The following is a 12,147-nucleotide window of genomic DNA, read 5'->3' as shown; positions in this document are numbered from 1 at the left end:
TCAAATAGTAACACCAGCCCCTGTTCTCCATCCCTGACCTTAGTCATGGCTTCTTTTTACAGCCAGCTCTTTACAGTGACTATTAGATAGTCAGCTCCCAAACCAAGCTCCTGGAGTGGTATCTCTTATTCACTAAATCACACTCAAGAGGGAGATCTGTGAAACATGTCATAGGATAGAAAGGGAACCCAGGTCAAGAGGGTCCGACCATCCACAGCGGGGCCCGTATCCTTTCCCAACACCCGACAGGGAAGAGGGGGAACATACTACTCACCATACCGGAACAGACGGGCACCCACTCCTAACAGAACCCCTCTCCACCGAGGTGGGGGGCTGTCGACCAATACGGACGCCGCGATTTAGTTTCCGACTGGTCATAGGCGTCCCGGCGAGACGTTTAACTCGCGGGGTCAGTCCCCGTCCGGTGGGACTATGTCGCGGCCGACCTAGCGCGGAGCTAGGGCCTGCACGCTCTCGTAGGCTGACTGGGGTGACCACTGGATCTCACATCCAGCCCGTCGCCCAGCTCCAGCAAAATTGTTTAAATGTGTCGCGGCTGATCCAGCGCGGAGCTGGAATCTGCACGCGCTTGTAGGCCGGCTGGGGTGACCACTGGACCTCAAAATCCAGCCCGTCGCCCAGATCCGGCATAATTGCTTGAAGATCTCACAGGAACAACTGGAGAAAAAAAGCTGCCTAAAAAAAAAAAATTTATCTAAAAAATCTTGCCAGGACCAAAGATCCCAGCAAGGAACTTAGGTCCTTACTCCTGACTAGACAGAAAAAAACTGACATCCTGTAGCAGAGAGAGAGGATATACCCTCTGGGACTGCCCCTAAGGTGTGGCCAGAACGTTTTCTTCTGCCTAGGTCCTACTCCTGTAGAGGGCAGTATAACCCAATTTGATATTAATCAAAGAGGACTGCGTCTGTCAATGAGCGACAGAGAAATAATGTTTTTTACAAGTAGGAGAGGCGTGCCAGAATATTGACACAAGGTTAATTTTATTGCCAAACTTATGACAAAATACAAAATATATCTTATCTATAGACTCTCCTTGTGAGTAAAGCCCCGTACACACGTACCGATTGTCGGCCGAACGATCGGCCGTCTTTTGTCCAGGGCTGTCCTGTCCGCTGAAAAGTGCAAAAGACTGCACACGAATTTTGTCGGCCAACAACAGCCGACTGCAGAAGTGATGTCATGTGATGGTTAACTTTCCGTGTCTTTTTTCTTCTCTGAGCATGCCCAGTCTTGCAAATCTGCTGTCTGTCGGCCGAAATCTGTACTGACTGGCGAACAATCGGCCGTTCTGGTGTTGGCCAACAAAAATTTTAATGCCTGCACGACAGATTCTGTTCGGCCGAAAATGCGCTGTCGGAAGCATCATACTAACAAGCCTAAAATCGGCCGATCGGTCGTCGGCCGAATATTTACGTTCGACAATCGGTACGTGTGTACGGGGCTTTAAGCTCCTTGCTGTCCATAAAGAGTAACCACTTCCCCTCATGATTTTTTTGTGAATTAAAAAAAACATACCCTAGCTCTACTACTCAATCCAAGAATGTGCTGGAGACTGATGCACAGACTGGAATGTTCCAACCGCACTGCTGTCAGTCAATAGTGAAAACTGCTGGCAACTTGGTATACTCCTAATAGAACATTATTTTCTACATGTAAATAGTGTACAAAATGCTCTTTGCATTTTGTACACTATTTATATGTAGCAAATAACGTTTTAAAAGAGTATAGTTACCTGCATTTTTCACTATGATTTTTTGTAAATGCAGTTTTTTTTTTTATAGAACGAAAACAATATTGGCCAGAGGGCACACTCCAGTTTATTATAAAACCTTGAATATTCCTTTTCAAATAATAATAATAATATATATATATATTTATTTATATCAATAACATACCTCACTTCTCCTACTGCCCAGAGACCAACCATTACAGTCAAAACTGACACCTTTCTTGTCTTGACTTTCTAGCTTCAGATATTGCCTGCAAAAAAAGATGGGCTCATTTTAATTAAGATAGAGCTTCATGAAAATAACTAAGGTACTTGGGAACTGTAAGGCTGACCATAAGAAAACAGGTCAAACCCAATTTTCCGGGCGTAATACAAGTAAACAATAGCCTAATATTTATTCAGCAACATTGCTTGTGTTGCACTGTTCAAAAGCGGTCTAGTATTTTAAAATAAAAATGACAGCCATTAACCACTTGCCGACCGCCGCAAGTACATATACTGCGGCGGTCAGCCCCTCACAGGCAAAGTGACGTACCAGTACGTCACTAGCCTGTGAGGCTCTGGGGAGCGAGCGAGCGCCGCCGGAGGCACGGACACCCCCCCCCCGCGCGTGTGTGTGTGAACGGCGGACCCGATGTCCGCCGCTCACTCACGATCGTCCATGACAGCGGGAGAAAGGCAGGCGGCTAGTGTAAACAAGCCGCCTGTCATTCTCCCCTGTGTAGGAACAGTGATCATACGGTTCTACTATGTAGGACCGTTGATCATTGTTCCTACACCTCAAGCCACAGCCAATCACAGTTAGAATCACGCCCCTAGGGACACACACAGCCCCTCCCTCAAATAAAGTTAACCCCTTCACTACCAGTGTCATTTTACAGTAACAGTGCATATGTATAGCACTGATTACTGCAGTAATGTCACTGGTAACCCCAAAAGTGTCAAAAATGTCAGTCAAGGGTCCGATCTGTCCGCCCCAATGTCGCAGTATCGCAAAAAAAAAAAAGAAAAAAAAAAATTCGCAGATCACCGCCATTACGCGTTAAAAAAAAAAAACAACAAAAATGACAAAAATCTTTCCCTTTGTTAGTAAACGCGATAACTTTTGCGCAAACCAATCAAAATACGCTTTTTGCAATTTTTTTTACCAAACATGTAGCATAAAACAAATTGGCCGAAAATGTTAAAAAATTTAGATTTACATTTTTGGGGGGGGGGGGAATTTCATATAAAAAAGTGAAAAATATTGTTATTTTTGCAAAATTTACGCTCTTTTTTTGTTTATAGCGCATGATCAAAAAAAATCGCACAGGTGATCAAATACCACCAAAAGAAAGCTCTGTTTGTGGGAAAAAAAGGACGTCAAATTAGTTTAGGTACAGCGTCGCACGACCGCGCAATTGTCCGTTAAAGGCACGCAGTGCCGAATCGCAAAATACCCCCTGGTCAGGAAGGGGGTAAAATCTTCCGGGCCTTAAGTGGTTAAATTTGGCTCACCCTTCTAAACCAAAACCAGATATTTTAGCTTCAGTGAAGTAGGTAAACATAAATCCAAATCATTAAAAACTAATATAAGCGTTCACATGTTAATTTAAAGCAGAACTATACTCCCTCAATCAACAACTATTTTTTAATGCTTATGCTAACATTAGTAAAAAGATGGGAAGAAATAGTTATTGTAACTTTTTTTTCTTCAGTTGCTTCCGCACCTAGTCCAAAATTATGCCATACATCCCAAGAGTCTTCATGGGCATTTATTTTCCCTTTAATCTGGAGAAGGGCAGGAGGGGCTTTCTCAGCTAAGCAGCCCTCCTGCCTGCATGCATGCATGAGGTAAGGGAAGATGAATTCCAGGAAGTACAATGTCTTGAAAAAAGTATTCATACCCCTTAAAATATTCCACAATTTGTAATGTGAATGTATTTTATTGGGATTTTATGTGATAAACCAACACAAAGTTGCAGATAGTTGTGAAGTGGAAGAAAAATGATAAATGGTTTTGAAAAGGTTTTACAAATAAATGTGAAAAGTGTGGCGTGCATTTGTATTTAGCCCCCTGAATCAATACTTTGCACCTTTCGCTGAAATTACAGCTGTAAGTCTTTTTGGTTATGTTTCTACCAGCTTTGCACATCTAGAGTGAAACTTTTGCATATTCTTTGCAAATTAGCTCAAGCTCTGCCAGATTGACTGGAGAGTGTCTGCCAACAGCAATTTTCAAGTCTTGCCACAGATTCTCAATTGGATTTAGATCTGGACTTTGACTGGACCATTCTAAACACAATAAAAAAGGAGAAGTAAAGCCAAAACTTGTTTGGCTGTACTTCTATGGATCATAGGAGTGCAATTCATTTTGCACTCCTGTGACCCATTTTCAGCAGAGAGCGGGCTGAAGTCTGCTCTATGCTGACATCAAAGAAGTCAGTCCAGACTCCGCCTCATCACGACAATGGAAGTCAGGATCCGTCAGGTGCCTGGGCAGAAAACCGTCAAAGCCTCTAAGCAAGCCTGAGCCAGCCACTCCCTGCCCGTTCCACAGCCCAGCCCTCTAGTGAGCAAGGAGGGGGCAGAGCAGAGAGCTGCTGACTGACAGTTAGCAGCACTCTGCTCGGGGAGCTGTCAGAACCGAGCGATCAGGGGGTTTGATCACTCGATTCTCAGTGTAGAGCCGTCAGGGGACCAATGCAGCATCGGACCAATGCTGCATCCACCTAGGTAAGGATGTATCTGGAAAAAAAAAAAAACAAAGCCATACGTCTCTTTTAAAAATGCTTTGATAAAACCCATTACACTGTAGCTCTGGCTGTATGTTCAGGATCGCTGTCCTGCTGGAAGGTGAACCTCAAGTCTTTTGCAGACTCAAATAGGTTTTCTTCTAAGATTGCCCTGTATTTGGCTCCATCCATCTTCCCATCAACTCTGACCAACTTCCCTGTCCGTGCTGAATAAAATCATTCCCACAACATGATACTGCCACCACCATGTTTCAGGGTGGGTATGGTGTGATCAGGGTGATGTGCAGTGATAGTTTGCCGCCACACAGAGCGTTTTGCCTTTAGGGCAAAAACTTCAATTTTGGTCTCATCTGACCAGAGGCACCTTCTTCCACATGTTTGCTGTGTCCCCCACATGGCTTCTCGCAGAGTGGACTTCTTATGGCTCTCTTTCAACGGCTTTCTTCTTGCCATTCTTCCATAAAAGCCAGATTTGTGGAGTGCACGACTAATCGTGGTTCTGTGGACAGATTCTCCCACACACTCCCACTTTTACGTCCTCAGCAGCGTCCTGAGGACATATGATTACGAAACGCGTACGGCGTGTCGCATCACTTCCGGTTCCTGCATCGAGTCATGGACCGCATTGCGTTCCATGCGCTGGTTTGCACCGCTCGCTTATTACGGCACTATTGTGAGTACCCTTAACCCTGCAATTTTTGTGTAATAAATCCGATCATTGGCAATATTACACTATGTGCCTTTTCTTTAATATTTGAACATCTGCACTATCGATTCCCCGTGGACACCTGGAGTACTGATCCCATACCACCAGGACATCACCAGACCCCAGTTCCGCTTAAGATCACTCCCACCCAGATAGCCCATAGACGTCCAATCCAGGACCAGTAGAGGAGGATAAGATCCACCACCGGAACACTACATACCCGCTCTATACCCCTGTGTGGGGTGGGTATCTCTGGTGAGTGTGCTCATTTCCGGAGGGGTCACCGAGCACCTCACTGCCCACCACGGGGTCACTTATTGCATCTTATTGATACCAAGATTGTCACTGCTTTATCTTTTGGATATCCCCAGTTACTTTACCACTAGTGCACTATTGAACCTTTTTTGACTATCACTATTTATTTATTATATGTCACTTACTTTTATTGGTACACACCAATATTATCCCTGGGTATTCAAGAATTTGGCAATCTGAACCCACGGTATATTTTTGTTTATTGTACCATGTGCACTTGTCACTTTTTAAGTTATGATACTATTGCACATTATACTATATGCACTTGTCACTTTAAGTTTAGGACTTCTTGTATCATCATATATTTTGCTTCACTTGTGATCCCTTATGCACCTTACTTTTATCACCAATATAGTTTTATATACATATATTTTGTGATACTATATGCATAGCACTTGTATTCAGCTTTGAGCCTGTCTTCATTTTAGTTATTTATTTATGGCACATTCATGCACATAGCACTTTGATCCTTTACATTTGGCCTATATTCTATATATTTATACAGTGCATATATATATATTTACATAGCTTTTATCTCTCTCTTTTACATTGCCACACATCACCAACAATTTTAAATATATTTATTGTCATACACATTGGACACAATCAATTTTTTGAATTTTTAGTCACCAGACAGCGCCATTCCCTCCACCTCTTTCCATGATACAGGAGGTGGTGAGAGGCTGCGGACATGATACAGGAGGTGGTCAGAGGCTGTGGACATGATACAGGAGGTGGTCAGAGGCTGCGGACATGATACAGGAGGTGGTCAGAGGCTGCGGACATGATACAGGAGGTGGTCAGAGGCTGCGGACATGATACAGGAGGTGGTCAGAGGCTGCGGACATGATACAGGAGGTGGTCAGAGGCTGCAGACATGATACAGGAGGTAGTCAGAGGCTGCAGACATGATACAGGAGGTAGTCAGAGGCTGCAGACATGATACAAGAGAAGGTCAGAGACTGCAGACATGATAGAAGATAGAAGAGCACAGGGGAAGCAGAGAGCACTGGAGGAGCTGAAGGGCATGGGGGGGGGGGACTGGAGAGAATTAAGGGGGGGGTTTGGAAAGCACTGCAGGGGGGTTGGAAGGTGCGGGGGGGGGGGAGCATGGAAAACCAGGGGGATGGAGAGCACAGGGGGAGAGGGGGGGGCTGGAGAGCACTGTCTGGGGGAGCCAGGGAGCTGGAGAACACTGTCTGGGGGAGCCAGAAAGCATGGGGGGGGGGGGGGGGGAGGAGAGATGGAAAGCACTGTGGGGGGCTAAAGAACACGGGGGGGCTAAAGAACAGGGGGGAGGGGGCTAAGGAACACGGGGGAGGGGGGGCTAAAGAAAACAGGGGGGCTAAAGAACACGGGGGGGGGCTAAAGAACACTGGGGGGGGGGGCTAAAGAGCAAACAAGAAACACAAAGAAAGGCGGACTCAAAATCTTGAGTATCAAGAGTAGTCCACACGAATGTCCCTTGTCCTATTAGGATGACGGCTGACGCGTTTCAAGGCATGCGCCTCTTCCTTTCTTGTTATGTTTTAACAATAAAGCCCATATTGAGGATAATGCGCTAGGTCGATGCGCCTTTCTTTGTGTTTCTTGTTTGCAGTATTGTTGGACTGCCCCAGTCCTTTTAGGCAGCAGGATCCTAGCCATCCAAGACGCCATTTTGAAAGTCCCGTGGACAGAGCAGTCAAGGAGTCGGCTTTTCTGAGCGCAGGAGATAGGTGGTTTATCCACCTTGTTTTTGTTTGGAGGGGGCTAAAGAGCACTGAGGGGGGGCTAAAGAGCACTGGGGGGGGGGGGCATTTTTACATTCAGCGTATAGCACTGGTACAGGTAGATGTCCTCCGAGTCCGCAGTTTGCCCTTACTGTCAGTCACTGGCCAAGCAGCAGCACCCGAGGAGATGACCCAATCAGGTAGCGGGGAGGGCCGGCCGCGGTTTTCCTGGAGACACTGACTGGCTAGCAGCAGTGGTAACAGCCGGGAGATTATCAACCAATGAGGCAGCGAAAGCGTCACTGGAGGGCGGGCCAGCCGCATGAACATGATGACACGGGGGTGCGGTAACCGAAACGGTTCCCACCCCCTTCCATTAACCATTAAGTTAAAAACCCTCCTGCCTTTAGAACCACTTTTAATAGTGATTGCTAGTTTGTGGTGCTCATATACAATTTGGTTTCGCTTTAATTTGCCACGGCATTGGAATCAAAGGAATAAAACAGACCTGTTTTAAAGCTGTTCAACTGTATCTGTACTGTAATGCAGAATCCATCATGTGGCAATGTGCGCTCCCCATTTACCCAGATTTCCAAGAACTTTGTTATGGCTAAGGGAGGATCTGAACCTTTCTGCTCCTGATCCGAGGTGGAGATTGCTAGGAGTATAGATAACCTACAGGGATGAATGGGAATGTGGCCCACACGCACTGGCAAAAACATTTTAGCTGCAAAGACTGTGTAGCCCCAGGAAGGACCACACAGTGAAGACAGCTAGAATGAGTGGTAAATTTATATTTACAAAGCAGCGTGTACTTCGGAGGAAGGGTACAGCTGTCCTTTAATTCTAAACTTAATAAAAGTTACACATTTTTGAGGTACTTACAGTAATAACTTGCAGGCTTCATTGTTCTGGCCTCCCATTGAGTCATAGTACATTATTGCTTTTTTCCTAAAATCTATTACCTGTTAAACATATAAAATAAAGAAATAAACTGGAGTAAGACTACATAAATGTAAACTAAATCTATGTTGGAATAAAGAGGTTTATTTTCTACCTAAAGAGTGTATTTCACCCATAAATGCCTTTACATTAATTTGGATAGTTGGGGAAAAGGTCTGCTTGGCGTTTGTTTCTTCACTGTTCGGAGCCCGATGGAGTCACCTTTAAATGGTTGATACTTACAATTAGAAAAAAGTAAGAATTTTAAATGTTGTCAGGAAAACCAATTTTTGTAACCCTTCAAGATGAACATCTGGATCCAACAAAAAAGCACCCGAGTCCCTTTTAATATGCATCTGAATTAACCAACTTTTTACTGTTATGCGCCAAAGCATTTTGTTCATTTGAGCGAGGTCTCGGTTCACATCTTACAACTTCATTGTTATACATTTCCTCAGGACAGATGGGGCTTTCATTTCATAGAAGATTTGGATATATATTTAGCAAATCACAGTCACGTTGAAATGGAAAAACAAAAAAAAAAAAAAATGCATTTTTGTTTTGAATGTTTTCCCTATTTTCCCAACAACAGCAAATTCTTTTTTTCACCCAACCTCAAGAATAGTAAAGCTCAAGCTTACTCTTTTCTGTTTAATTTAGATGAGCTCTTACATTACATTTTACTGCACACAGGAGGGGTAAATAAATAAAACAGACCAATTGACACTTCACTGTAAACTCCCTCATAGCCTACCCCACTCGGAGTCTTCAGTTTTATAGCAATCAATGCAAAGGAACCAGGGGATGCAAGAGAGGTCCTGTACTTCATGTAGATTACAGGCAATGTAAAGTTACTCTAATCTTAACTGTACAGTATAGGACACAGGCAAAGAAACCAAAGACCCTGGGACATCTCTCAAACAATGAAGAAAGATGGTTAACTAGGCAAAACAGAACTGTGGCAAAAAGGTAAAACAAAAAAAAGTCAACAGACCCAACTTCAGAGTGCAGCTCTAAGAACCTTGGGCCAAAATATGCATCTGCAGAAGATTGGACATTCACCTGGTAGAACCTTGAGAAGGTACAAGCAGAGGAACAGGTAGTAGCCTTAGACAGTTGGGCAACTTTGTGTGTCACTGCAAATCCGAGAAAGCGCTGATGAGGTGAATAATGGGAACATGCTGATAGGCATCTTGGATGTCTACGGATGGTATGTATGTATTCTCCTGGTCTTAGAGAGGCAACTACCAACAGGGTTGGTAGTTTAAGGTCTTTGTTGGGGGATTTTAAAGTCCAGGAAAGGCCAAATTCTGCTGCTGGACTTTGGAATTAAAAAAAAAAAAAAAAACAGATTATGGAATCCACTGAAACTGGTATTGGTACAACTATTCCCTAGGACAAGGGACTGTTTACGGTATTCAGCTAAGCTGACTGTCCATGGCAAGATTTTGGTTGATTTGAGAAAAGAATGCGGTGAGAAAGACAATAGAAGAAGCAGCAAAAAAAAAACCCTATAATAAATGTGACATACAAAATAAGTACTTTAGTAAAGAAGCCCCAAAAGGAACTATAGACAAATATTGTCAAAAGTTTGTCAGCATTCACTAAAGCATCAATCCATCTTTCATACCACTACTGCAGTGACTCAAAAATTACAACAGAAATTCTGTGAATCTCCTCCACCACCAGATAAGCGAAAGGCACTCTCCAAATGGATGGGCTGCCAAGTGATAAGCATCAAGACAGTTCACTTCACAACTAGGTATCAATGTTCCCACTGGTCACAACTAGGTATCAATGTTCCCACTGGTCTCTAAGTATGGCCAACTATCTTTTAACCGCCACTAGGGGTGGTCATCCACTAGTATGCTCATGACGTAAATATCTCATAGTGTAGTATTTATTGAATCAAAATCTTAAGCAATAGAGTGACAAAAAAATCCACCCACTAACCAGTTCACAAATAAGGCAATGCCACTGTATACCTACATCTCCTGCCACCACAACACAGATCGATGTGGCGGTGTGACGTCACACACGTAGCTCCATCCAACGCCTTTCTGACTAATGTGCATCCTCAGTGACCTTATTGACATCCTCCCAGAACCATGCCCCCCACAGCCTGGTGGGGCATGCATCCAACAGGCTCTGTGATTGGGGTAAAGGGTCAATCAAAGCAGCCCTTTACCATGTGATCAGTTCTGTCCAATTATGTAAACAAATAGCAGTTATCGGCATATCCTTTCCTTAGCGCTGCCACTGTGTGAGGAAAGGAAAGCCAATAACCGGCTATTCTGTTACAGGGGACAATTACACTTAACAATCATTAGTGTCCTGATTATCAATGCAGCCCCAATAGTGCCAATCAGTGCCCCCCTAGTAAGGCCCATTAGTGCAGTCTCATCAGCGCCCATCAGCACAGCCTCTTCAGTGCACATCAGTGAAAGAAAAAATTTCTTGTTTGCAAAATTTTATGTTTTTTTTTTAATCAAAATTTACTGTCTTTTTTTTTATTTAGCAAAAAAAAATAGAAAAAAAAAAAAAAAAACAACACACCAGTGGTGATTAAAAAGAAAGCTTGATCTAAAAAAATAAATAAATTATAAAAAATGTCATGGGTACAGTGTTGCACGATCAATTGTCATTCAAAGCGAGGCAGCACTGAAAGTTGAAGAAATCCATCACCTTAAGACGCTAGCAAAAAAACTGAGGACTCACAGTGTGGTAGGGTTATATGGGAGGTGCCCAGGCAGCGATTACTTAGAATAGTTTCTGATGTTCAAGACACACACACAAACCATATTATATTTGTAAACTTTTTAGTTGGGGATGTCGACATAGGAAAAGGAAAAAAAAAAAACTGTATGAAACATTTTGCTTACAGCTAAGCACCAATGAACTCCAAGATGAACCGGAACCAATAAAATATCTGCAGAGAATACATCCACCTTTTTTGTCCACCTCTTCACAGCTTGAAATCCAGCTGATTTTAATTTTGGAAAAAAGAATGTGTTGAAAGCATGGACTTTGGGCAAACCTTTTCGTTTACTTCTTTCCATCAGAAGGTTCATGTAGAAATTTATTATCTGTATTACAAAATAAAACACTAATGAGAATTTTATCTACACGTTTTTGTTAAAACAAATGTTTACTTGCCTGTAAATTCCATATCATGGAGTACAGTACAGGACGACACAGACAACTTATTCATACACCATAGGTCATAGGCCTGTACCTTCAGGTGATTGGACACTGGCAAGCTTTCAAGGACATGACCCCACAACCCTAATCCACTCTGTACGTTGTGTAGCAAGCAATGCAGAGTAATGAAGAGTTTAGGGAGGAAGTCCGGTTTTCCATACTGTACTCCATAATTTGGAATTTACAGGCAAGATAATGCCACAAATCATACAGTACAGGACAAAGGTAACTGATTCATACTCCACGGGACATCCTCAAGCAATGATTACATACGATTAACCACCAGGAAAAAGGGAACTGTGCTAACAGGCACTAAAAAACACAAAGAAACAGAGGTCCACTACTTAAGCCCAGAGTGCCGCTGCAAGAACCTTGTAGCCAAAAGCTGCATCCACAAAAGATTGGATATCCTTATAGTAAAACTTTAGGAAGGTCTAAAATAGATTTCCCCCACAAGATCTCAAGGAAAGAACAAAGAGGGAATACTGAGATAGAATGCGGAAATTTCACTACCTTTGGAAGAAAAAATGGTCTTAGGTTGTGAAGAATAAGGAAAGGGGCTGCCAGTTTAGAGCCATGTTTAACAGATGTGATGACTTCCAAAAAGTCTACTTTTCTGGCAAGAATTTCTAAGAGGATATCTCTGATCGGTAAAAAAAAATGGTGGTTTCTGCAAGGCAGAGAGAACCAATTTAAGGTCACACGAAAGCACAGGGGGCTGCAATGGGGGCCCAAACACCTTAAATAAAGAATTTCACCAGGGAGTGCGAAGCCAAAGACCTT

The 12,147-nt window shown here is 43.3% G+C and overlaps 1 protein-coding gene across 1 annotated transcript in view; it reads right to left on the bottom strand.

Annotated features, from left to right (window-relative positions):
- Nucleotides 1-12,147, bottom strand: part of SENP1 (SUMO specific peptidase 1) — a gene marked incomplete at its 3' end in the record, with an annotated part of 87,724 nt that overhangs the window by 36,660 nt on the left and 38,917 nt on the right. The window contains exons 12-14 of the mRNA XM_082244705.1: nt 11,046-11,249; nt 8,107-8,186; nt 1,920-2,004 (exon numbers count right to left, since the gene is read on the bottom strand). Of these exons, the coding sequence (XP_082100831.1) occupies nt 1,920-2,004; nt 8,107-8,186; nt 11,046-11,249 (369 nt within the window). The remainder of the gene's footprint in view (nt 1-1,919; nt 2,005-8,106; nt 8,187-11,045; nt 11,250-12,147) is intronic.

Source organism: Pelophylax lessonae (genome assembly GCF_965119305.1).
Source record: "Pelophylax lessonae genome assembly, chromosome: 2".
Classification (NCBI taxonomy): domain Eukaryota; kingdom Metazoa; phylum Chordata; class Amphibia; order Anura; family Ranidae; genus Pelophylax; species Pelophylax lessonae.
The sequence above is the reverse complement of the archived record's forward strand: the minus strand, read 5'-3'. Positions and strand labels throughout refer to the sequence as shown.